The sequence below is a fragment of the Pleurodeles waltl genome, chromosome 2_1 (assembly GCF_031143425.1).
Source record: "Pleurodeles waltl isolate 20211129_DDA chromosome 2_1, aPleWal1.hap1.20221129, whole genome shotgun sequence".
In the NCBI taxonomy this organism is placed as follows: domain Eukaryota; kingdom Metazoa; phylum Chordata; class Amphibia; order Caudata; family Salamandridae; genus Pleurodeles; species Pleurodeles waltl.
Window position 1 is genome coordinate 567,210,441 of NC_090438.1, and position 27,352 is coordinate 567,237,792.

At 40.8% G+C, this 27,352-nt stretch overlaps 1 protein-coding gene across 2 annotated transcripts in view; it reads right to left on the reverse strand.

Annotated features, from left to right (window-relative positions):
- The window catches only part of TRANK1 (tetratricopeptide repeat and ankyrin repeat containing 1), a 931,136-nt gene that overhangs the window by 430,046 nt on the left and 473,738 nt on the right, over positions 1-27,352 (reverse strand). For both annotated transcript variants that reach the window (XM_069214995.1, XM_069214985.1), the window contains exon 11: positions 17,768-18,019. In XM_069214995.1, the coding sequence (XP_069071096.1) occupies positions 17,768-18,019 (252 nt within the window). The remainder of the gene's footprint in view (positions 1-17,767; positions 18,020-27,352) is intronic.

Consider the following 27,352-nt stretch of genomic DNA (forward strand, 5'->3'; position numbering starts at 1 on the left):
AACCCTGAAGCCCATCTGTGTAGATCAGTGATCAAGGATTGTTTGTCACTGTCATGGTTGATGGACATACCCTGGCTTAGATATGTTCATTCCACACTTCTCCGTCTTGAGGCATGGGAGTATTTTCTTGCCCCTGATTCTTTAGCGGGACGGGATATTAAAAGGATCATGGAGATATAGTGGCATTTAATTTAGGATCCAAAATTAACTACTAATACACCCAGGGAGCAGGAGAGGTTGTCGCTACAGCAATTACATCCTATGTTATATTTGGATATTATCAGCTCTGAGCGGCATAGGTTTTTATTTACTAGGTTACGTCTGAATACTATACACTACCTAATAGCATTCCCCACCCGAGGCACTTGGTTTAAGAGACTTCCGCCATGCTGTTGTGATGGTAAATCAGACCCAAGCACTTTGCACTTTGTACTCTTCTGTACCTTATATATTGCACCTAGAAGACGGTTTATAGGGCCAATATTGTTGTCCATGGGCATTAGGTCTAGTTACCTTGCTTTTTTTTCATTTATACAAATTGGGAAATGAAGGGATAATACAAGTGGTGTTAAATTTTATATATGCTGCTTTTCGTATTCGAAATTCTTATTAACTTTGTAATTTATTATATGTATGAGAATCATGTATGTATATATCTGATGTCTGTTATGGTTTGTTATGTGAACCGAATAAAGTATTTGATGATGATGATGATGAAATATGTTGTTTAATTCACAAACATAGGAAAGGGTTCCATTTTCAATGTTGCTTCTTTACTTGTATATATTTTATTAATGTTAATTTATTAATTTTAACTTTATTTAGCTTTGTAAAACAGTTGCCGACCCCCTGAGTGGGCCTCAGGATCCCCAGGGATCTTCAGACCACAGGTTAAGAACCAGTGGCGCAGTGGTTTGACGGATTAATAGCACTTAATTCATTTTACAATAATTACCTTAATGAAGGGCTTATGCAAGGGATTCTTTATGAAGTCCCAAGATTTGGGCCTGTTACTCTTCCACATAGCTTCCTCCTCATACACCTGCTTACAAACCATTTATCATGCCCAATGCATGTTGAAAACCTTTGTCTTTGTCATAGGCTGGCTAGAACATCTTTAGTCAAAATATGAAGTCAAAAAGTTCCAAGCATCAACATTAGTTATAATATAATTAACCATACTGCTAAAGCCTTCAAATTTCATACTTCTGCCCAGTTGAGGCAGTCAATCAATCAGGAATTTGTAAAGCACACTACTCACCTGTGAGGGTCTCAAGGTGCTGAGTAAGGGGGGGTGGGGGGGAGGTGCTGCTACTGCTCAAACAGCATTAATTTGGATTTGAAGTACTTTATATATTTGTAGAGCACAACAACTACCCAAAGGGCATTATGCGAATATCACAGCCCATCATAGTAAATTTGTTTTTTTTTAAACCTACAATTAAAAAAAAAAAAAAAAACTAATGGAGTACTAAAACATATATTTTCAACCTTTTTCCAAAGAAAAGAAGACTGGGAATGGTTCTGAGCTCTAAGGGCAGTTCAGTCTTTGCAGTTAGAATCGGGAAGCACAATCCTCACATTAAGTCTTTATAAAAGTTTGGATCACTAAATAAAATAGTAGATTGAGATCTAAGGGTTGCTGCAGGGGCATAATGTTTGAAATGATTTTGCGTATAAAGAGAAAGAGGATACCAGAGATAAATGGCTTTTTGGCATAAAACTAGGCTCTCCAAAAGCATCCTGTGTTGACTGGAAGCACAATAAAGATATTAAGTCATCTGAAATATGTAAGTTTTCACTTAGTCCCAGTATACAGGAGCAGCTGCATTTTTAATATGATGTAGCCTGGAAAATAGGTATGTGTGGCAATCAAGATCAGTAATGCCTGAAGAACTGTTAGATTCTGGCAAAAAATTGAGAATTTTCCTCAGTATGCAGAATAAGTGTGAGAACGTTGAGTGATATGTGTTTCAAATAGAAGGTTACTATCAAATATGATCTCAAGATATTTCTTTATGGATTCCGAGAAGTCAGTAGAAACTCACAATTTATCTGGCAACCAAAAGGCAAACTAGTACCCAGTATTCTGCAATAGTATTACCTTTACAGTAACTGCTATACCACCAAATGTGCTTGCCATTCAATGGTGTAAGAGTACATCACTAGCAGAAGCAGTACAGTTGGTTATTTCAAGTGCAGTACCACAATGCACATGAGAAGTGAAAAGTAAGGCTGTCATTTCCATGTTAGAGCAATGTCATGTTATTTTACACTTCTATACCCTATGTACAAGGGGAGTTTTAATGGCAATGAGAAGCAACAATAAAGTAGCTGAGTAGCTGTAGGTAAGGTAAAAGACTAGTCTTACAATTCTAAAAGGTAGCGAGATTTTCAGCATCTTTCAGAATGCAAGAAGGTACCAAATAGAATTAAGATGGGCAGGCAGTGTGTTCCACAGGGTTTAAAGGCAGAGAATGATTGATCTCCAGGTCAATGATGATAGACGCGAGGTACCACCATAAACCATCATGTGTTTCTAAAGCACTTTACTACCTGAAAGGATCCAAGCAGCAGAGGGACACAGTCCCTTATTAAGCATGTAAGACCAGGTTTTTTGCTTTTCTAAAGAAGAAAAAATTCTAACAAAGACACAGGTCTTCTTGTACTCTGTTAGCCTGGCAACAGTCACTACAGGGGAAATATCTATTCCAGGCCCAGATTTTCCTTATTCTTTCTTTTGGAAAAAGTATGTCCATTAGATCTAGGGAGTCTTTCAGGATTATATATCATTGAAAAGACTTTAATATATTCAAATGTTGGACATGAGTGACTCTTGCACTAGTGTGAGAGTTTTAAATTGAATTATTTAATTGACTAGTTCAGAGATTAGCTCTTTAAGAGCAGTAGAAATATGATTTCTAGGTGGCATGTCTTTGATAACTCCCACTGGCACATTCTACAAGGACTGCATTTTTTAATATTAGGTATGTTTGTCTCATCATGTAAGGCATTATATGGCAGTCTGAGTTTAACTATGGTTTTGGCAGATCTGTGTTATTCAACCTAGAGAGGTTTAATACTGCTCTTATTTTTTATGATAACTTAATATAATAATTCTATAATAAAATCATAGAATTTGACAGCCCAGAGCACTATCACCTTAAATATATTGCCTAGCATTTCACCTTTAATTTTGGATTAAGGATTGCTCTCCTAAATTCTGGTGTCCCTAGACAAACCTATAGGGCATACACTTGTCCATGCTTAGCAGGCAACGGCTCATGTGGACAAACCCACACTGGTTTATCCTAAACATGCCTGCCATTAACCTCTAAGTGCCGGTGTAGGGGTTAGTGCCCACGCAGTCCTCTATTTAACTGACATGTATTTTATTGGATGCAGTCAGTGTTTAGAGGTCATTAGTTCAATAAAAGATTTAAGGATAGGATGAGTTTTGGAGTGTGACCAATATTTTTTTGTAACTTTATTTCAGTTCGGCACAGAATGTTGTTGGTAGCAGACAATAATACTGAAGGATAGTTGTACAGTTATGAAATCTCGATTGATGATGAAGATAGGTGTCCTGTGCCAAAAAAAGAGAAAGAGTAGCCAGGGAAGTGGTCAGGTTATTAAGACAAGGAGGTTGGATGGTGCAGCAACATACAAAACAAACGTTTAATTTACCTTGGGGTAAAGAGTACCCTGTCTGTGGAGTGAATAATGAGCCTTTTTCATCGAAGTGTCTTGTTTGCTTAAAACTAATGAAATGTGAACATCAAGGAGTCAGAGACAAGACATACAGATGCTTCCTGTCACCCTCTGTATTACAGTGAGAGTAAATGTGACGAAAACACAGCAAACACTGAAGTTTGGTGTGAGTGCAGCTGCCAAAAACCTAGATAAAAAAGTACTTCGGGCTGAAGTAGAAGTTGCACAGTTTATGGTGCAGCATAATTTACCATTTTCAACCACAGACCATATTGGTTCATTATTCAGATCAATGTTTCCAGGTTCAGCAATTGCAAAAACGTATACATCAGAATATACAAAAACAACCTCTATTTTGAATGGCGGCATGGACACAGAAGGCAAAAATTATTTAATAGCTTTGTGTCTTAGTGAACCCTTTAGCATGGTGATTGATGGTTCTAATGACACTGGTGTAGAGAAAATGAATTCTTTGGTTTTAAATGTGTTTGATGTGGAAAGAGCACATGTTGTTACAAACTATTTTCATGTTATGTGCCATACATCTGGAGAACATGGAACAACTGCTGAATCCATATTTTCTGCATTGAAAAGCACGTTTCAGCATGATCAGATCCCACTTACAAACTGTGTCTCTGTGAGAGTTGATAACACAGCTACTAATATTAGCTGTAAAAATTCACTTGCTACCAGGCTTACGAAGGAGTCCAGTAGTATCTTTATGTCTGGACGACCCTGTCACTTTGCTCATCTAATGGCTTCTGAAGGCTATACATCAGTTACTGGGCACAATGAAGATAATATGAGAGGCCTTTTTTATTGGTTTGAAAAAAGCTCTAAAAGAAAAGGTGTGGAATTTTGCGATTTGGAGTACACCAAAGGATTAAAGCAAGTAACAACTAGATGGCTGTGTTGAAAGGGCACTAACAAAGTATAAGGATTTTAAGTCTTACTTCCGGAGTCAGAATTTCCATGAGGTACCATTTCAGCATCTTCAGAAATTGTATGAAGATCCCTTAACAGAGGTTCACCTACTGTTTAATTTTTCATGTGGTTCAACTCTTTCGCAGTGGCAAGAACCATGCATTCATATTTTACACAAAGCCATGCTGGATCTTAGCAAGAAGATAGCACGGTGCATCATACTACCAAAGATACTCAAGAAAACTCCCTGAGGGACTTTTACATAATAAAAACATGTACAAGTTACCAAAAGATGTTTTCCTAGCGTTATATACAACAACGTTTCTGCTTCAACTATTCAATGATGGAGACATCTCGGAAGCAAAATATAAGCAAGTCTTCAAGGCAGCACAACAGTACTTGAAGTCTAGTCTTCATTAAGAAGAAATTCCCACTTAATAATCCCCTAACTGTCAATGCAAAATGGGTAAATACTATAAACTGTGTTAATGCTTCTTGGACACATGTTGAGTACTTAGCAGTAAGATTGTCCAGCCTTCTCAGATTTTCAGAAGAAGAGGTCCTGCAGCTTTTTAATGGGTTCTCAGATAATCAAAGCATTTCTGATGAGGAAATAGAACAATCTACATTCAGAAGCCCTTATGAATGATGGAGATGGCAGGGGCCATAACTGAATGGATATTTATGGCACTACTTGTAGCGTATGATTGTAACAGGCACAAGTAATGAAAAGTGATTCAATCTGATTTTTAAGTTTGCAAGGTTGACACTTTTAATACCTCATTCAAATGCAGAACTTAAAAGAGTGTTCAGCATTGTCAGGAAGAATAAAAGTGACTTAGGAGCATTGTTAAAACTTGATGGGACACTGTCCAATATTTTATCTGTTAAGTATCCCTACCCAGAAAGTAGTGATCCAAGTTATAGTTGGGAACCATCCAATTAATTACTTCATACAGCCAAGTCAGCCACTAAGTCATATAATAGGGAACATCCCTCAAAGTAGGATCTGGGCATGTTCATTTTGTACAAGTATTAGCTGATAACATCTATTTTTTCCATTAGGCTGCAGGTGACGTCACGTGCCAAAAATGTATTAAGGCCTTTCAAGTGAGTCATTCATTAAAACTTAAGGTTTTGCACTGTTCATTACCATTATAGAAAAGCAGCAACTTGGATTTGAAAGCCTAGGCTGGGGTTGGGCAGAGAACAGAACTATCAATATTTACCGGACCAGTATTGGCTGCCAAAGGAAATACTGCATAGCAGCTAATCTATATAATTAAATATGTTCAATCATGTTGTGATTTAAAGCAGAGTCAATGCCCATGCAGCGAATATTAAAATACCTGGTGACTCTCAGAGTAAACATGTAATGTTTCAAATCTCAAGACAAATCCCCGTGCCTGCTGCTTTGCCCACTTCTGTGAATCAGCTGAAGGATCACACTGTGGAAAAGGTCTGGACAAAGGCGTGGCATTTCACATTGTCTCCTTTGGCACACAGATCTATATCTGAAGAGCAGGTCAGAAGTAATCATTCCTTCCTCAAGTATACTCTTATGGCTTTAGTCCTCAGAGACTTTCAAGGAAACAGCTTATTGAATTCCATCACTCTCTATTAAACTGACTAAGTAGTGAGGTTGAACTGGCAACTCTGAGCATTGCGGAGGAAACTGAATATACTACTTGCCAAGGTATTTCATCCTCTTGCTTTCTTTTCCTAGCAGAGCAGATGAGGTCAGACCTGTAGCAACATAAGGAAACAATAGGAACAAGTAAGGAATCAGGGTCTGGAGACAAGGGCCAGCACAGGTGTTGCTTGGGACTTCCAAAGCACAGTCTCAAAAATTCAAAATGTCTTAAAGACAGGAGTGACAGTTGGAATGTTACGTATCTGACCTGCAAGGTGCAGCACATCATCCACTGGGGAAACTCTAGAAGATGGTGAGTCTGGAGAACCTACAGAAAGCCCACAGAGATCAGAGTCTGCTGAAGCTGAGGGTCTTCTCAGAGGACTCAAAAATATGCGTGCTGAAGAAAATTACAAACTTATGTTCTTTGAGTGTCAGAATGACAGACTTTTTCTCCTTTTCTGGCAGTTTTCATCCTGAAGAGAAACGGCCAGGTCTCTGTTACGGAGCAGAAGGTGGCATAGGAGAGTTATCCCCCTCTAAAAGGTTGATGTGCAGGCACTTGAGCTTTAGAAAGATTGGCCTCAGCCTCTATAGATGGGCCAGGAAGAGGATCTACAGTGGAAGATTGTGGCTCCACAGATGAAACATTAAGGATGTGTCTTCAGCTCTGACCTTCTCCCTGGTGTCAGCATCAAAGTAGTTATTGGAAGATCCCTCATTGAAATTGTGACTCCACCTAAAGCAGAGGCAGATCCCTGTGAGTGGGAATCACCAGATAATGACAGAAAGGTACCAGAAGTCCAGCTATGATGAGTGCCTTAACAACTATTGTTTTGAACTCCAATGCCTCGACAGGGAGTACCGGTGACTTGAGGAGTGGCCTGTGTGTCCTAAATGGGAATCAGACCCTGATACACAAAGTGCAGAAGAGGCGGTTGAGAGATCCCTCACCTCTCTAGAAGCAGTGGACCGTGAGGCAGAGTGGCATATCATCGTCACTCTGCCTTCCATCGAACTCCCTTCTACAAACTCCCACCTCATCCTTGCACTTGTAGGACATCTCTGAGCAGATCCTAGACTTTGTGATTGATTGAGAATCCAGGAGACAGGCAAAACAACCATTGTGTTTGTCTTTCCAGGACTACTCCTCTCCCCACTAAGGCCATCTATTGAACAGAGTAGGCATGATACTCAAAAACAAAGCGCAGGATTTCAGCCAAAAAGAAGAGCATGAAAAAGGCGGCACTGTCAGGGAAGCATTTCCGGGTAACTGGAAAAATGAAGTCTCACAGACCATGCAGCGCATGATGGGAAGTCATCCTGACAGATGACTTCTTAAAAAGTAAATGTCCTAATTTGGCACTGTGAGTGCCAACCCTATTGAAAGCTATGTTTGCTCTACTTTGGGGATTTCACAAAAGGGTAGTACAGTAGTCTTTTCAGCCAAATATGCATTTGAATTTCAAAAACTGGGACTACTTTTAAAGTTTAAAAAAAGGTAAAAGAAAAGGTTGCATCTTTTAGGAGTGTTCCCACTTTAAAAGTCATTCTCAAATAGGTGTTCCGGGCCTGAAGCAGACAGATAAGCAAATTGTTTATGAATATCAGAGAGGATCCCCTGACAGAAACAATTGGGTGACCTAAGTGGAAAAATTGCTCTATTCCTGGGAAGGACAGTGGAGTTACTGATTCCAGCTTTTTCTGAATCTCTGGACCAGGGAAGACTGTGATAGGACCAGGTAATCTGGTCCCCTGCTGACTCCAAAAAGGAAGACAGGGGTCTAACACTATCCAAAAGAGACTAGCTGCTATGGAAACTCATTCCCAGGGGTTGGGGAAAGCGAGAAAAGTTCAAGAGATAGAGAACCGCATCCCACTGAAAGAAAACCAGCAAGGCAAACAGAGACTTTACTTTTGTCTGTGGTCCTGACTGGTAGTGAGGAAAAGTCTCTTTCCTAATGGTACACGTGCCCTGGTGGCCAAGGAACAATTCCTGAAGGACTGTGGATATCTGGGATACCAGAAAAGAAGTTAAAGAACTATTCATACAATTTTTGAAAATCTGAAAATGTGCTGTCAACAGACTACTAAAAGCATGCCATTTGCTGTGGCAAGTGGCCGAAACTATATTTATGAAGTAAACTGTTTTACTACTAATTATTATGTTTTAAAACTACCCCTTGGGCATACCGATTTGAGTGCCAAACACAAATTGTACTGCTGACCACCCTTGTGCCTGTTTTTAAAAATGACAGTCAGCTAGTGTGGTCACAGATTTATCTTTTTTAAAACAAGTTTAAATGCAAAAATATCTTGAGTCACCTTCAACATGTCTTCGTCCTCACATAGATATGATATATCATTAATGTGTTTCTTTTTTTTAACTGTATCGGTTTGGAAGTTTTATCTTATTTAAGAACCGTAATGCTTTGGAGTTCTGATCATCAAACATGCATTTTATCAGAGGCCAGGCATGCTTCCAATGCCAAAGCACCAAAGAGCAGCTCAGAATTCCTCAAAGAAACTAAATTTTACTTCTCAGTTGCTTGGTTAATTTTGTCAGACCTCAGCCACAGCTTAGCCCACACACTCTCTGACAACATTCCAGTTCTCTAAAAATCTAAAATGTAATGTTTGATCAAAAATACTTGATGCTGAATAGGATTTAGCTGTGTTAAATAATATTTTCCTACCAACAATGACTAATGAGTGTTAAATCAGACTGAAGCTAACTTAATTGGTGCCGTCTAAACAGACCTTATGGTACTGCTAAGGAAGAAGGCCTTTTTCTTTGATCCCTTGACACAAGATATCCAAAACTGGTAGCATTAATACTTTACAAGAATAACTGAGATCAGTGGAAAGCCGTTCACCTTTGGAAGCTAAGGTAGTCTACTCATTAAAACGGCTAAAGATGGCAAATTATTCAAACAAGAAGTATTTCAATAAAAAGAGTGGTCCCGAAGTGATGTTATGTGACAACTGTCAAATCCTGGCGTTTCCTGACTTCCAATCCTGATTCCCTGCCAGGAAAAAAAACTGCTTGTGAAAAAAAAGTACATGGCCATAAGAGGCCTTGTTGCCTCCCTGAGTTTCCCCGTTAAACTGAATGGTGACCACAGAGTAAGGAAGGAAAATGTTACATAACCTGCAGACATCTGTTCGGTGCATGTAGTGCTGTAGATTCACATGCGTTGCATGTCCGGCATCTAGTGTTGGGCTCGGAGAGTTGCAAGTTGTTTCAGTTTGAAGAATATTTTTGAGTCACTCCTCCACTCAGTGATATTTTGCATAGGCATCGAGTCCTCTGTTAGATTGTATTGCCGCAGGCGCGGGTGAGGTAAGGAGTGTGTGTGTATATATAAATATATATATATATATATATGTGAAAGAAGTGACTCAAACAGATGTCTTTGCTTACCGCAGAGCTCCCAATTTACGATCACTTATTGTGAGAGCTGAACTTAAGCAAGCTGTAACAAATGCAGGAGTTCATTGCTGTGATTCCAAAAGGTGCATCACATGTGAATACCTTTTACAAAACGTTCAGTAACTACAGGGAGTGCAGAATTATTAGGCAAATGAGTATTTTGACCACATCATCCTCTTTATGCATGTTGTCTTACTCCAAGCTGTATAGGCTCGAAAGCCTACTACCAATTAAGCATATTAGGTGATGTGATCTCTGTAATGAGAAGGGGTGTGGTCTAATGACATCAACACCCTATATCAGGTGTGCATAATTATTAGGCAACTTCCTTTCCTTTGGCAAAATGGGTCAAAAGAAGGACTTGACAGGCTCAGAAAAGTCAAAAATAGTGAGATATCTTGCAGCGGGATGCAGCACTCTTAAAATTGCAAAGCTTCTGAAGCGTGATCATCGAACAATCAAGCGTTTCATTCAAAATAGTCAACAGGGTCGCAAGAAGCGTGTGGAAAAACCAAGGCGCAAAATAACTGCCCATGAACTGAGAAAAGTCAAGCGTGCAGCTGCCACGATGCCACTTGCCACCAAGTTTGGCCATATTTCAGAGCTGCAATATCACTGGAGTGCCCAAAAGCACAAGGTGTGTAATACTCAGAGACATGGCCAAGGTAAGAAAGGCTGAAAGACGACCACCACTGAACAAGACACACAAGCTGAAACGTCAAGACTGGGCCAAGAAATATCTCAAGACTGATTTTTCTATGGTTTTATGGACTGATGAAATGAGAGTGAGTCTTGATGGGCCAGATGGATGGACCCGTGGCTGGATTGGTAAAGGGCAGAGAGCTCCAGTCCGACTCAGACGCCAGCAAGGTGGAGGTGGAGTACTGGTTTGGGCTGGTATCATCAAAGATGAGCTTGTGGGGCCTTTTCGGGTTGAGGATGGAGTCAAGCTCAACTCCCAGTCCTACTGCCAGTTCCTGGAAGACACCTTCTTCAAGCAGTGGTACAGGAAGAAGTCTGCATCCTTCAAGAAAAACATGATTTCCATGCAGGACAATGCTCCATCACACGCGTCCAAGTACTCCACAGCGTGGCTGGCAAGAAAGGGTATAAAAGAAGGAAATCTAATGACATGGCCTCCTTGTTCACCTGATCTGAACCCCATTGAGAACCTGTGGTCCATCATCAAATGTGAGATTTACAAGGAGGGAAAACAGTACACCTCTCTGAACAGTATCTGGGAGGCTGTGGTTGCTGCTGCACGCAATGTTGATGGTGAACAGATCAAAACACTGACAGAATCCATGGATGGCAGGCTTTTGAGTGTCCTTGCAAAGAAAGGTGGCTATATTGGTCACTGATTTTTTTTTGTTTTGTTTTTTAATGTCAGAAATGTATATTTGTGAATGTTGAGATGTTATATTGGTTTCACTGGTAATAATAAATAATTGAAATGGGTATATATTTTTTTTTGTTGAGTTGCCTAATAATTATGCACAGTAATAGTCACCTGCACACACAGATATCCCCCTAACATAGCTAAAACTAAAAACAAACTAAAAACTACTTCCAAAAATATTCAGCTTTGATATTAATGAGTTTTTTGGGTTCATTGAGAACATGGTTGTTGTTCAATAATAAAATTAATCCTCAAAAATACAACTTGCCTAATAATTCTGCACTCCCTGTAGCTCTGTTACAAGAAGGACCTATGGAATAAGACAGCATCGTACATGTCACTCAACATGCATGATTTATGTGATTCAGTGCCAACGTCAAATCTGTAAAGAACAGCCCAAACTGTGAATGACCTCCGTACACAATTCAGGAACCACAAATCAGCAATAATTAACAAGAAACCTGATCAGCCTGTTGCCAATCACTTTAACCTTGTGGACCATTTGCTATCAGATTTGAAGATTTTCCCTGTGGAACATGTTTTAAAGGAAGAACCAGTGGACATCAGAGAAAATTTCTGGATGTATTGTTTAAAATCACTACATCCAGATGGACTGAACATCACTGACAATACCACTTGATTTCTGCATATCTGAAGAGTTCTCAGGACTGCACTGATTCCACATTCCAACTGGAATCTTCACTCATGATGCTTTTTGAAAATCCAGCAGTGTCAGCTGTGCAGCCACTGAGCAAACCATCTTGTACTACCTCAGGAAGGCGGAAGATGAAATGTTATAGTAGAAATATATTTTTGTTCTTTAGTGAGATCATCTGTTTGAGTCACTTTCTTGGATATTACATTTTCTTGTGGCTCATTGTATCCTTTGGGATCCAGATTTTTGCCCTGGCTGCCATGGTTTTCTTGTGATCTTTCATCTTCCTATATATATATAAATATATATATATATATACATAGATAGATATATAGATAGGTAATATATAAAAAAGGATGTCTATGCAGTGTATATACATATGTACAACATTTGTGAAATAATCCTACTACAATGACTCCAGGCTTCCGGGGAGGTGGGAGAGCGCATGTGAATCTACAGCACTACATGCCACAAACAGATGTCTGCTGGGTAAGTAAGATTTTCCGTTCAATGGCATGTGTGGCTGTAAAGACACATGCTTTGCATAGATTGTAAAGCAGTCCTTTCCCAGAAAGCGGTGGCTAGCCTCTAGGAGTTGGGGCAGTTTGAAAAAGTGTCCTGAGCAGTGCCTGGCCAACATTTGCTTGTTGACGAGCTAAAACATCTACACAATAATGCTTAGTGAATGTGTGTTCTGTAGACCAAGTAGCAGCTTTAAAATACCTGCTATTGGAATGTTTCCAAAAAAATCCATAGAAGCACCTTTTTATCGGGTGGAATGTGTTCTGGGAGCTGCAGGCAATTGTCGTTTAGCTTTAAGGTAACAAGTATGAATACACTTTCCCATCCATCTAGCTAATACATTTTTAGAGATTGGATTACCTTTGTGAGGCATTGAAAAAGCTACAAAAAGTTGTTTGTTTTTTCTAAAACTTTTAGCCCAATCAATATACTACATAAGAGCTCTTTTAACGTCTAGTGTGTGCAAAGCTGTTTCAGCAACTGGGTCTGGCTGTGGGAAGAAGACAGGTAACTCAACTGATTGGTAATGTGAAATGGCGAAAGCACTTTGGTAGAGATTTAGAGTTTGTCCTAACTACTTTATCTTTATGCACTTGGAAAAAAGGTTCTTGTAAACTGAAAGCTTGTATTTTACTTACACGTCTTAGGGAAGTGATAGCCACTAAAAAGGCAACATTCCATGAAAGAAATTGCAAAGTGCAGGAGTGCATGAGTTCAAACGGTGGACCCATGAGTCTAGTAAGGACAACACTGAGGTTCCATACTGGAGCTGGAGGAACCTTGAGTGGAATAACACTCTTAAGTTCTTCCATAAATGCTTTGATTACAGGAATTCTGAACAAAGAAATGTGTTGTCTATCTTGGAGGTAAGCAGCTATAGATGCTAAATGAAGTCTAATAGATGAGTATGCTAAATTTGCCTTCAGTAAATGTAGCAGATAACAAACAATGTCTTGTATTGATGCCTCTAGTGGATCAATGTGTTTAAGTTGACTGCAGCATTCAAAACGTTTCCATTTTGCACTATAACACTGTCTAGGTGTAGGTTTATGTGCCTCTTTAAGAATGTCCATACATTCAGAAGGGAATTGTAAATATCCAAATTCTATCGCCAGATTGAGTGTTTTGGGGGTCTGGAGGTCTGATTTGGCCTTGCTTTTGAACCAAAAGGTCTGGTCTGTTGGGAAGTTTCTGATGGGGAACCACAGACAGATCCAATACGGTGGTGTACCAAGGCTGGCATGCCCATGTGGGAGCTATAAGGCTCATGGTGAGTGATGTTTGTCTCAGTTTGCAAACTAGAAATGGAATGAATGGGAGAGGTGGAAAACCGTAACAAATACCCTTGACCAATTCATCCACAGAGCATTGCCCTTGGACTGAGGGTGAGGGCATTTGGATGCAAAGTTTTGGCGTTTTGAGTGTTCTGCGGTGGCAAAAAGATCTCTTTCTGGTGTTCCCCACAGGTGAAAGTACTGGTGAAGTACTTGTCGGTGAAGTTCCCGTTCATGGGCTTGTTGCTGCATCCTGCTTAGGAGGTCTGCAAAGTGATTGTCCATCCCTGGGAGATACTCTGCCAGTAAGTGAATGTGGTGGTGAATTGCCCATTTCCAAATTGTCTGAGCAAGTGGGGACAGCTGAGGAGATTGTGTCCCCCGTTTCTGCAGATAATACATGGCTGTTGTGTTATCTGTGCGGATTACAACCACTTTGTGGGAGAGTTGAGATAGAAAAGCTTTGAGTGCTAGAAAGACTACCTGTAACTCCAAATAGGTGAAGTGAGAAGTTTGTTGAACTGGATCCCATAACCCCTGTATTGGGAGGTTGTTCAGATGTGCTCCCCAACCGGTCTATGATGCATCCGTAGTCAGAGTGATCTGAGGTACAGGGTCTCGAAAAGGCCGCCTCTTGGAAAGGTTGGTGGTGTTCCACCATTGCAGAGAGGGATGAGTCTGGCGGTCCAACAACACTAGAACCTGAAGATGACCCTGTGACTGAGACCACTGATGAGACAGACACTGCTATAAGGGGTTCCTGTGTAATCAGGCATGGGGGAACGATGGCAATATAGGACGCCATCATCCCTAATAGCTGCAACACTGTTCTTGCTATGCAAGATTGGTTTTGTTGTAGCTGTGAAAGGAAAGTCTGGAAAGCTTGAAATTGTGCAGGGTTTGGATTTGCCAAAGCAGCCTGAGTATTGAGGACTGCTCTTAAATAGGGATGTATCTGTAAAGGTTGAAGGTGGGATTTGAGAAAGTTGATTGTGAACCCTAGAGTGTGGCGAAGGTCTACTGTGACTTGAGTATGACTTTGACACTGTTGGAAGGTAATGGCTTTGAAGAGCCAATTGTCCAAGTAAGGGAATACATGTATGTGTTTCCTTCTGAGAAATGTTGCAATCACTGCAAGACATTTTGCGTAGACCCTAGGAGCGACTGTGACCCCGAATGGTAAAACTTTGAATTGATAATGTTTCCCCGCAACAACAAATCTGGGTGAATGGGAATGTGAAAGTATGCATCCATTAAATCTAGAACTGTCATGAAGTCGCATTGTTGTAACAGGGAAATGACATCTTGGAGAGTGACCATACGGAAATGCACTGAAAGAATGTACAGACTGAGTAGTCAGATCTAGAATTGACCTTAGGGACCCATCCTACTTTGGTATAAGGAAGTGTAGAGAATATACTCCTAGACCGTGTTGTGAGAGAGGAACTGGTTCTATAACCCCTTTGAGAGGAATGGATTTAACCTCTGCTTTTAGAAGAGCAAGATGGTCTTGTGAGAGCCTGTGAACGCGAAGGGGGATATGTGGAGTTGTAGACATGAGTTCTGGGCAGTAACCATGTCGGATAATTGATGGAACCCACTTGTCTGTGGTGATATCTGCCCATTGTTGGAGAAACTGCATTAATCTTCCCCGTACTGGAGAGGTGTGAGTTTGTGGAAGTTGTAGGTAGCCACTGGCGTGTATTAGAGGAGGATCCTCTGGGGGTGGATGCCTTACCTTTGCTTTTATTGCTTGCACCGCTATATGAACCTCTAAAGGAACCTCTGCAGTAGAAATAGGTGCCTTCTTTAGCTTGTGAGGAGGAGTATTCATTAGATGAGGATTTGAATCCTCCCCTGAATTGTTGGTGACCAAAAATACCCCTTTGTGGTGTAGTGAGTAGGGCTCACATAGCCTTTGCTGTTTCTGAATCCTTTTTTAGTTTTTCAATAGTGGCCTCCACCTTCTGACCAAACAGATGATCGGAAGGCATGTTTAGAACTACCTGTTGGATTTCAGGTTTAAAACCCGAACATTAGAACCAAGCATGCCTTCTAATGATGATGCTGGTATTAATACCACATGCAGCAGTATCAGCTGCATCAGTGGCACACCTAATGGCATTATCTGAAATAGTTTGGCCCTCAGAAACTATTTCTTGTCCTCTTTTGCAATGTTTCTCTGGGAGATACTGGAAGAGTTCTTCTATTTCATCCCAGTGAGTCCTATCATAGCGTGCTAGCAGTGCCTGTGAATTGGCATTAAGCCAATGACTTTCTTCTTGTGCAGCTACTCTTTTTCCTGTCTATTTTTCTGCTTTCTTTGTCAGGTGGAGGTGTATCTCCTGTTGATTGACTATTGACATGTTTCTGAATATATATATATATTGTCTGTAAGGGCAGCCCATATTTTTTGTCAACTCTTTGAGTGATGACCCTACATCTAACCGGCTCTTTGAAAATGTCTGTGGCATGTCTGAGCATGCCTTGTAGCAGGGGAAGAAACTGACTTTCTTTATGGGTAGCAGTCAATGTGTCAAAAAGAAAATATTCCTCAATTGGGTCAGAATACATTTGTACGTTATGATATACAGCTTCCCGTGCTCTGACCTGGTGATATGATGTTGCATCTTCAGGAGGTGAAGGACGTGCAGGATATATATCTGGGTCATTTGGAAGTATGGGATCTGGATCATATGAATCCCATAGGTCTATGTCCTGTGGAATAGCTCCCAAACCATCTCCATGAGTTGATGGTGAACCATATGGTGAAAATTGTGGCTCAAAAATAGGTGGAGGAGATTGTGGAGGTGGTGGAGTAAGAGGAAGGACAGGCGAGTGTAGCGGAGAAGGCTGTGGTTGGATTGGAGCCTTATCCGTGTCTCTGGAGACGTTTTTATGTGTAGGAGCAGTGTCCAAAGCCTTCTGAAAATCAGTGTCCACTTAATTGGTACAGGAGGAAAGGCATTTTGTCCTGTTCCCTTTTGAGTATGGAGCAGGCGCTGGCGAGCGTATATTATTTCAAGAACTGGCTCCACTAGTAACACTTCTGAAGAAAAGCTTGAGTTTCAAGAATGCAGAATTTTCGGTTCTGAAGCTTTCTGAGCGGAAGTCTTGTGTTGGATTGAAGCAGGAGGTTGATGATGAAGACTTTTTAGTCTTGGCTATTTTCGGTGCAGAGCCCAAAGGTGGGGCATCCGAATGTCATTTTCAGATCCGACCATTGCAGAAAGGCAGTGTTTGCCCGACTACCAGTTTGTGTGCCTTTTTTAAAGTCTTTAAGGGGGGGGGGGGCTGGGCCTGATGTACTCTAAGGTTGAGCCGAGGTGAGAGGCTGGCTTTCAATGTCCGATTGAACATCCGTATCTTCTATGGAGAAAGCCGTGTGTGCGATCTCCTCTTGTGCACACTCTTCCCCGAAGATATCAGGGATGTCATCCGGTGTCTTCGACAACATCTACAGTCGACGAGCTCTTCAGTCTTGGAGGGTCTTTTTGGAACAAAAAGACCGACAGACATCGCAGGTTTCTTCCTTGTGATCCGGGGACAAGCAGCAATTACACACCAGGTGATGGTTGGTGTGTGGGAATTTCAACGGTCATCAAAGGCAAAAACGAAATGGAGTAAGTTCCAGATGGCAGACTTATGCAAAGCATGTGTATCTATAGCCACACATGCCATTTAATACACGTTTTTACTCCTGGTAAGATGGCTTAAGCTTTTTGTAGGTTCTAAACACTTGCAATGGATGAACGTGGATTTGCTAATTCTTTACTGGGTACTGGCTTTTGGGATCAGGGCATATATAAATGTTCCAGGTCAAATACAGCAAGGGGATAAGGGGTCATATATTCTTGGGAGTTTTTTTTAAATGTAACTATGCAGGGTAATAAAAGATTCATAAATGCATTTCTAGGTGTCTCTGCTTTACTTTACTCCCCAGCTTTTCCCCCACCACCCTCTAAAGGCCCCGGGAGTGCCACTGAGTCCTAGATTAGAGTAGTAAGTTGTTTGCCAGTTTCTTAGGGAAATCTGAGTTTTCATTTTTTCACTCATTGTGCTTGGGGAAATGATGTAGGAATGGTATATTATTCTCTGTAATAGTATTTCTTCCTTATTGGTTCGACATTTTAAACATATGTCCGTACACACACACATTGGCAAGGGCAAGAAAACAAAATAGCTAAAGTTAGAGCAAATATATGTGAATGCTTACCTCCCCTTTCAAGAAGGCATCTCAGTAGCTGTATCCGTTGCTTGTATGGTCTAAGGTCTTTCACAACAACGCCAATATTGAAGTCTGAAAGGCAGCAGTTTTTGAACAACCCTCCTTTTTCTAGTACATCCCCGCTGGCATTCCGGGTGAGCAGCAGCAAGACCTCGTGCCACTTTTGTGTAAATAATAAATGAACTACTATCATTTTAGCATAGTTATCTGCAATATCACAGGTTATTTCTGGTGGAATTTCTGCAAAGTAAGACAAAAGATTTATAAAAAAAATTAACCACACTAATTTGAAACAAGAAGACATTTAGTAACTGGATCGCTGTGTACTAATGCTAAACAATTAAACAAGCATTGGCAATGCCACTAGGTCTGACTTTAAAAGAATGCTGTAAGGTAATGTGAAACATTACAAGTAAATAGCACATAATGGATATATATTTTTGTTTGGAAGCAAATAACTGTAGAATAATATTGGTGTAAGTTAAAAAGGTCATGTGAAAGTTGCACTGTCATGCCAGACCTAAACTTTCACATAGCTTAATAATGACTTTCCTCCTCCCTTATGTGCTACTCCCAGTGGGAAACACCATAAATTAACTAGATATTGGCGACACTTAAATAGTATTGCAGTCTCATGCGTTTGCCCCCTACAGTTCGAGTTCATGAAGCAAAACAATTAAAATGATCACAGCTCCGTAGAAGATAAGCACTTTTTTGTTGAAGCACACACCTTCTGTCAAATCAAAGCATGTAACCTTGGCTTCCAACTTGTGGGCAGAGCCAACCCCCTCTAGTGAAGCTCACATAGTTCTTTGGTGGCAGCTTCACCATCAAGCCAGGACATAATTAATTTGGGCAATATCTTTTTAAGCGTTCAAGAAAAAGGTACCACAATAAAAGAAAAAAAGGATATAAAATGAATGGCACATCTGCCTTTTGTTCACTTATGCTGGATTTATTCAGCAGCCCCAAAAAGGAGACTTTAGAAAGCGTTGTAATCAGGACAAATTCTCAGAAAGCTACCTACTGGAGTTGTACATAGCCTCGGCTCTTCATCAATTATACTCTCTAAAGCCTTAAAAAAATTATTCGACTTGCACATTCCACAAACAATGTAAACGTGGGGCTCTAAGAGCGAGCAGCAGAGTCTGCCTTTGAGAACAGAGGCTTTAGATCTTATGAAGTTTCCAGAAGGGCTGTCAGCGCCAATAAAGCCACATGGATAAATCTGCACCTATTGTCAGAAAGCGATACCAATTCTACCTTTCATTGCACCGTTTTACATCAGAACAAGTTAATCTAAATGCTTTGAGGACGCTGGGAAATAAAGGCTGACTGACCGACAATCCAGAGTCTGCAAAGAGTTCCAAACACACTGCCTGTGACGATAAATTAAAATATTAACTGTTTTACAGATATTAGGTGATTGACAGGTTGTGATGAGAGCTGTAGGCAGAGGGCTCTAGGTAACTTGATTTTTTTTTAAATGTAATAGATTATTATTGATATTTTTCTAAAGTCACAAGAACTGCAAAAATACGGCTCAGTGGTGCTATACAACATTCCCAGGTTAAAAAGAATTCTGTCACAGAGTACAAAGGCAATTGCTACTTGTTGTGGAAGAGAAAGAACGTGTAAGTGTTCTGAATTTTCAATAAATCACATTTTGTGAAAGACGTTGTTACTAATATGCATTTGTGGTGGAAACAGCAAGTTCGAACAATTCTTCTCAGTGGAAGTAAAATCGATAGGGGGAGAAGGAACAGAAAGTAAACATGGGGACTGTTTCTTCCTCATCTGATAGGGCTCATTACTTCGCATTGAGGTAGGAAATTCACCCTAGTGGACACAGGTGCACCTAATGTTCAGATAGTATGTGTACACCGAACAGGAAATCAGCCCTAGTGGATACTTTTCTAGAATTACCCTAGACAGAACTATCCCAGCCACTGAAGGATGGCGGTCCCAGTCTCAGACTCTTTCTTCGGACGAGAGAATATGAGACAGTTCGCTGGAGAAGAGGGGCAGATGAGATGAGGAACGTTCATAAGTAGATTTGTTAGCCAAGTCTTTACCAGCACTACCAAGTGCCACGCACTTCAGGTTAAACTAACGTTTTTCAGTGCCTGATCTTTCCATTTCCGAACTGAAATACAATGTCACGCTAATCAGAGCACTTCTCTCAGCTCCTCATGCACTGCTAGAGGCGCTTTCAGGGTGGTGATCTACACACAAATAGCAGCACCACTGTGCGAAGTGTCAGGCAGCTGCTTCAAGGTAAAAACTAGAAACGAGGGAGAGGTGATGCTGCCATGGTAACCTCTGCCTTAGTCCCTAATGAGACTGAAACATGTGCCCTGCAGAGTGTGCACAACATTTCCAAATGGAACCAAATGTCTGAACTGGAGCTGCTGAAGTGTTTGCTACTGTGAAGTTGGGAGGGATAAACAAGAGGCCAAAAATTCCTAAAATGCAAAAATACAGCCTGGTTGTGTGTGTCACACATGCCATATATCTACTCTGCACCTTTGTCTTACACATCATAATGTGGTTTTATGACACTTTTTACTTCTGACTTTCACGGACTTTGGATTGGATTAGATGCCAGGAGAGTCTTGTGCTGTTTCAGGTTAGAATACCCCTATGCCTTCAAGTCCCTGATAGATCAGATATCATTTCTTTGGATGTAGCACAGGGGTCCCTGGTGGCGGGGTGCTGCCTTTGACGGCTGTTAATACTATGGTCTGTTTTACATAACCAAAGTATACATATATATGGTATCTTACAAGCTACTGGCACCAAAACCTCTGCATATCCCTTAAGGTAACTACAAATGTCCTTGCAGTAACAGTGCTTCACTTCCAGCATCCACTACGTAAAGCATTGGAATGTCACATGATGTAGGAAGACTAGGAATATATCACATACAAACAAACATAAATTCCCAAATCCCAATACAAACATTTTAGGTTAGAGATAGTTGTAAACCAATGTAAGTAGTGAAAGGCTTAATACATGACATGTTAAAAAAAGACAGACTGTGGGTTCAATAGAAAAGGCAGGTCATATTTAGGACAAACAAACACTTATTACTTAGGAAACTTATACACATGCTGCATTGTTAAGTTAACTGTGCTGAAACACACAAGAGGCCCAAGCCACATTAGAATGAGAGTTTTTCTTTAAAGCTGCACCAACTGTTGCTTTCAAACTGTTCACTTAGCATGAACAGGGTGGAACAAAAGGGTGTATCCTTCCTTAGCACAGGGGTCCTAAAAACCACAAGTCATTCATATCGTGATAAGGGGAACTGTGTAAGGGTCAGATAAGTATTTGCAAGGCAGGGCTACCATGAGCAGCACGCAACATATAATCTCTTGTTGTGCAGAAAGATAGATATGGTGAATGACGTCAGTGTAACTTACCCACCCATGAGGCCAACAAGTGCAAGTGCTTCTTTCCAGAGGCACCTCATTATCTTATCTATATTGCTTGTAGTTGCTTACGTCAATGGTGAACTCTTGACCACAGTTTTTTGTGTTTTTTACAGTATAAATGCTACTGGTGTTTGAACCAGAACTTTGAACTTCAGTCATGGCCTCTATGTTGAGCTGAAAATCTATTAAACCTATATTATTGTGTCAAATTGATCTGTCTTATTTTATTAACAGATTTCCCTCGAACATATTGGCGAGCCAGCCAGGAGCTCTACTTTGATCTCACCAACTGCTAGACTGGGGGCCCTGCCTGTCTCCATGAGGTGATTTGCGCACTTTTTAAAGAGGTAAGGGAGATGCCAACATTTACGTAAAAAATCTCTGATTTCGTGGGGACAGATGGGTCTCAGTGGAAGGTAGTGAAGTGGACAAAGTACGAGGTCTGTTCCTTTTATTTTATAAAGACATTTACAATTTTGACACTGTAATGTATGTAATTTGTGTGTTTGCATGCAAGATTGTGTATGAATTGAGATAATATTAAGGGATCCCGGTGGTAAGTCCGGAAGATACAGGGAGCTTGACTAAGTAAGTCAAAAGTGGTCAGGAGTAGTGGTGGACTTGGGGCAGAGCAATCAGTGTATGTTCTAAAGAACACTCATGTCAACCTAACCTAGACCTTAAGTCTGGAAGTCACAATTTACAGTTGCAAATAGTGAAAAGTTGTCCCCTCTATGAATCCAGAGGGAAGTGACCAGTAGAATTTTGTTTGCCCTAGTATGAAACTGAAAATTACTGTGTATGTATATGCATGTATAAATAGAAATGTGGCCACATAATAATGTCAATATATAAGTTTATGTTATTTAGTGTATGATTTAGGAATAAGTATCAGACCTCCTATTCTTATGAAGGTTAAGTTATAACAGTATACTCAAAAGTGAAGTAATGTCCCAAAAAAGTCAACTAATTCATTCCACATCCCTGAATTAATTATTAATTTTTATAACGGTCAGGCTGTCGCCCTCTGCAACAGAACTGACCTTAGTAGATCAGCAATATCAATACCATAGAATAATTTTTTAAGTCAGAAGTTTATGAATGCCTAGGTATTTATAGTATATCACCCCTAGGCCTAAAAACAACCTACATTGACATAAGAGAAATGCCTGTTGGACAATTAAAAAAAAAATATTCAAATAACTAATACAAGGACATTATCCTCCAAGTTAAAAGTAGTGTAGTAGCGTCATGAACCTCATAACAAATATTGACACTACTAACTATTATCCCCATTATGAAACTATAGAGCCTCAAGATTGGAGGTTAGATGAATTATCAAATAGTATAGACTGGGACATACACAAATATATTGAAGGTATACAAATAGAAGGAGAATTATCAGCTACTATACATACAAAATATATTTAACTACCTTTCAGATAGATGTGAACAGGATATTCGCATAATTAGAATAAAAGAGTTTATTTTTAAATCTACAAAACCTGTTGCAGTTGTCTTTCCAAGAGTAAAGTTTTTTTTCTTTTTTTTCATGTGTGACACTGGTGCCACCTTGTGGCCGGAAAGTGAATATATTGAAGTTACTGCAATTTTTCAGTGGAACCATGGGCAACAGTCACGTGAATTCCCTGCAATAACAGACTCATATTTAGTATTAGACCTCCTACTGTATGCATTTATTAGGGACCTCCCAATACGGAATTTAGAATATGAGTAATTTATAAACATGTATATATATCACAATAACATTATTGTTTGTTGTGTCAGGCAAACAAACCACTTAGGCCACACATAAATGCACCTACCCCATATATATGTAAATGAACAAAGTCTTTCAGAGATTAGGGATATATATATATATATACATATATATATATATATCTGATGTTCACCTTCACAGCCTAATAATAGTTTATGTGAAGTCTAGAAATACCGTAGGAAGTAAATAGAAGTCCATTTAGAGGTAAAACATATAGTACAAAAGATTAAGTTCACTAAACAGATATGGGGTCTCCTTTAGAACACATGGTTAAAGTGTTCTCAGGAGACACGGACAGGATAGGAAAATACTGTAAGGAATGGCACAAAGCAACATTAAAACTTGCACATGCATAGCCCAAAGAGGGCACATTTGATAATATAATAATAGAACACATGGCCACCTTCCTACAGAGTAAATACAAGGGAAATAAAGTAGAGAAAAGGAAGATCACACTAGACCAATGGAGGGTCTTTTGTGAAACAAATATGAATGAGTCAAATACAAAGCCTCAAACCCTCCCTTCCGCTCCTCCATCCCCCTATCAAGATGTGCAATTAAGGTTAGGCAGTGCAAAGGTACAGGGGGCATGTATACATTGCAACCTGGTGCCCCACACTCATTACCCACCTCTTCACATCCACCTGCTGTGGGATATACAGACCCAGAGTATAGCCCACCATTAGAATCTTTTTCTAAACATAGAGAATATGTTCACCCATCTCCATGTCCTCAAATGGCCAGTACACCATGGGAAATGTCAGGTGGGGACAGTACTAAATACATAGGGACAGTAGATGCCACATTTACACCTCCTTTAGAGGACGAGATGTCCCCCACTAGGAAGAATGAAGGTATACCTAATGAGGGATCAAGAGGGGTACAGAGAATGGAGGGGGCTAGAAAAAGGAAGGTGTTTTGAAAAAACCGAGTACCAATATTAAAAATGAGACAAGAAGGTTAGCTTTCACACCAGAAAGTCCTCCCACAGAGTGCTGGAGGTTCATGCACTCAGGAGCAGAAGAGAATAGTGTAGGCAAGTGGGTCACAGAGCAGGAAGATGGACGGGGAGAGCGACTTGGGAAAAGGGGAAAGGGCCCCCTGAGGCAGTCAAGGACCCTACCTAGGCCACAAATAATTGAACAAGAAGGACTAGATGACATAGTCTCCACACATAGCAGCTTAGGTGAAGAAGATAGTGGTTTAAAAAAATCCTACAAAGGATAAGTGGGGGCATTAGATGACATCACTGAACATGTTAAAAGAATGTCCCTTCTTGAGGACCATAACAAGGAACAGTCACAATATGCCTGTGAGGGAGAAGAAAACAGTAAGACAGGACAGACTTTACAAAAGAAGCCAAGAGAATTACAGAGATTAGTATTTGATGGGGCGCATGCACGCCCATATGAGAGAAAGGGAACATTTGATATGGCAGGAAAAATGACACTGAGTAAAGACATGGCACGTGCATTCCCTGTATGTCCTGGCAATAATTTGACACCCAATGAAATAGTAGCTCAGTATAAAAATAGTTGGTATAATGTTGTCCCTTTTACTGACAACATAGCAGGTTGGACAGAAGGATTGGCATCACAGATGACACCATGGCCGCAAGAAGTTCCTTTGAACCCCGAGACATGGCTAATGCAGAAATGTGCATTTTTCAGGGTGCAGGGGATCCTTACTGGGATTATCCCTATATGCAGAAAAGTTTAAGGGTGTGGCAGAGATATGCTTGTAAGTATGACTCTCGTCACCCTACTGGCAATAGGAGTACAGTCCTGTCACAACTGCCCTTGATATTCAAGGGCCCAGGGGCACCTCAATATATACCATGGCCCCAGATGGACAAAGAAAATCTTAAAAAACAGTTGCCACAACTTGCTGAGGGTGCTGGGAAATGGATAGCAGCTCTGGAGAAACATACTGCAGGGATTACTCTTGCAATAGGGGACATTAAGAGTTTACTAAGTTCCCTTATAGGAGATGAGACAGACACACTGTTCACAAAGGCAGGAGTAAAGGATGTGACATTGACTAACCCAAAATGTGATGGGGCACCCTTTAATAGATTAAGGGGAATTGTTTGGAAACAACTGAGGAAAATGTATCCAGACAGGCCAGACATTGGGTCCCTTATGGCACAAACAATGCAGCCAAATGAGGACCCAGCCCAATTCCTTAGCAGAATGAAGGAAACATGGACACAGGAAGTGGGGGAGAGTTGGGATGTAACTGGACAGAATGCAATACTATTTTTCAATATAGTGAAAAAGGGTCTGCCAGTTGAAGTGCAGGATACATTAGATAATATAGTGGCCTTGGAGGCCAAACCATGGACAGAGATACAAGCACACATAATACATTTTTGTAAGAAGAGACAAGAAAAGGAAAAGAGCGAGAAAGATAAAATAGAGAAAGCAGCAGCTAAATTGGTCCAGCAGAAACTAGCCAATAAAACAGAGGAAGGAATTGCCACTGCCACCACCCAGTTAGCTGCAGTGTCCCTGGGAATGCCTCCTTCAGGCACCCCAATGCAACCCTACCAGTATGCCCAGAAAAGCAATAACAGGAATAATGGAAGAGGAGGGCGAGGAAGGTTTGGGGGAAATAGAGTAAACACATTCCAGAGTGAACAGACATGCCACGATTGGAAAATGACAGGACATTTCATTAGAGACTGTAGGTTTAAAAAGGAAGATGAACTTAGCAACCAGACAAGGGCAAATTATGGCCAACAAATGGTACCGCCTGGTGGCATTGTAGCACAACCTGCCACAAGTCCCCAAGTGACATATCTCCCACAGCCCCAAATACAACTGCAGCCTCAACCACAGATACAGCCTCAGCAGTTACAGCAATCAGTGCCCCAAATACAGTATGGGCCACAGCAGGCAGTGCAGCCCACCTTGCAGCACCAGAACTTACAAGGAGGGGTAACTGTCAGGGGAGGGAACCCATTCCAGCAAAACTACATGGGAGGATATGCCCAACGAAGGTGCCCAAGGAGAAGTCTCATGTGTCCAGTCTTATCGGTAACCCACAGGCCAGATGAGGAACCCACTGTGATGGCAGCCATAAATGACAAGGAGTACACCTTTCTCATCGACACTGGGGCCACTAGGTCCTGCATCCGTGAGAAGGGACTGCCATTGTCAAATTTATCAATGGACACACAGGGATTCTCCGGGGATGTAATGAGGGTTCCATTCACTAAACCTGTGGAGATGGAAATAGGGGGGAGGTATGTTGATGGATGTTTCTTATTCTCCCCAAATGCACCAGCTAATCTGCTAGGATGTGATCTCATGGCAAAATTAAACTTGACTATTCACTTTGAAGAGGATGGGACTAGGATCTGTTCAACACCTGAAGTATCTAGTACATGCATCATGACAATGGTTACACCCCCCCAAATGGTAACCAAGTTAGAGCCAGACCTGTAGACATTTTAGCCTTTACTAGAGCAGTGTACACCATCATAGCAGAAACACCAGAACTGACAGGGAAACTAGTTGAATTACCCAAAAACTTTCTCTTTAGACGACAGGGCCCCTATTTTGAAACATTAGACAAAAACCTCATTCTGGAAATAGAGGCTCTAGAAGTGTCCCCCACCTATGGGACACTGATGGTAAGTGACCACACTGGTGCGATATGGGCATGTGTCATCTTTTATGATCCCAACATGCAGGTGGGCGACATATCAGATGACCAGTTGTTTGCTGATGACTTTCGAAGGACAGAGATTGTTTTTCAAAACAATGTACCTTTACGCACCACACTGGAGACAAGGCCTGTGATACCAATAAATGTCTCCAGTCCTATCAAAGATAATGACCTTGCGCAGGTACCCGCTAACTTATGGACAAAAGGCCCTTATGATGTAGGCCTCGCCCGCACAGCCGTACCATTCAGAATAACTTTGAAGGAAGGAGCAATACTGCCAAGAGTGAGACAATATCCTCTATCCAAAGAAGCAGAGGAGGGCATTGCACCTGTTATACAGGCATTGGTGGAGCAGGGAGTCATATACCCAGGTGTATCCCCCTGCAACACCCCAATTTACCCTATGAAGAAGGCCAAGGGAAATTTGTGGCGCATGATTCAAGACCTGCGCCCCCTTAATGATATCAGAATTCCCTGTAGTACCTGATCCTTCCATCATCCTAACCAACATACCCCAAGATGCTAGATACTTTACAGTCATAGACTTGAAGAATGCATTTTTCAGTATTCCCCTGCACCAAGACAGTCATTATTTGACTGCATTTTCCTATCGTGGTTCACAGTACCCCTATTCCAGATCACCTCGAGGGTACTGTGAGTCCCCTAGTGTCTTTAACAGGACGG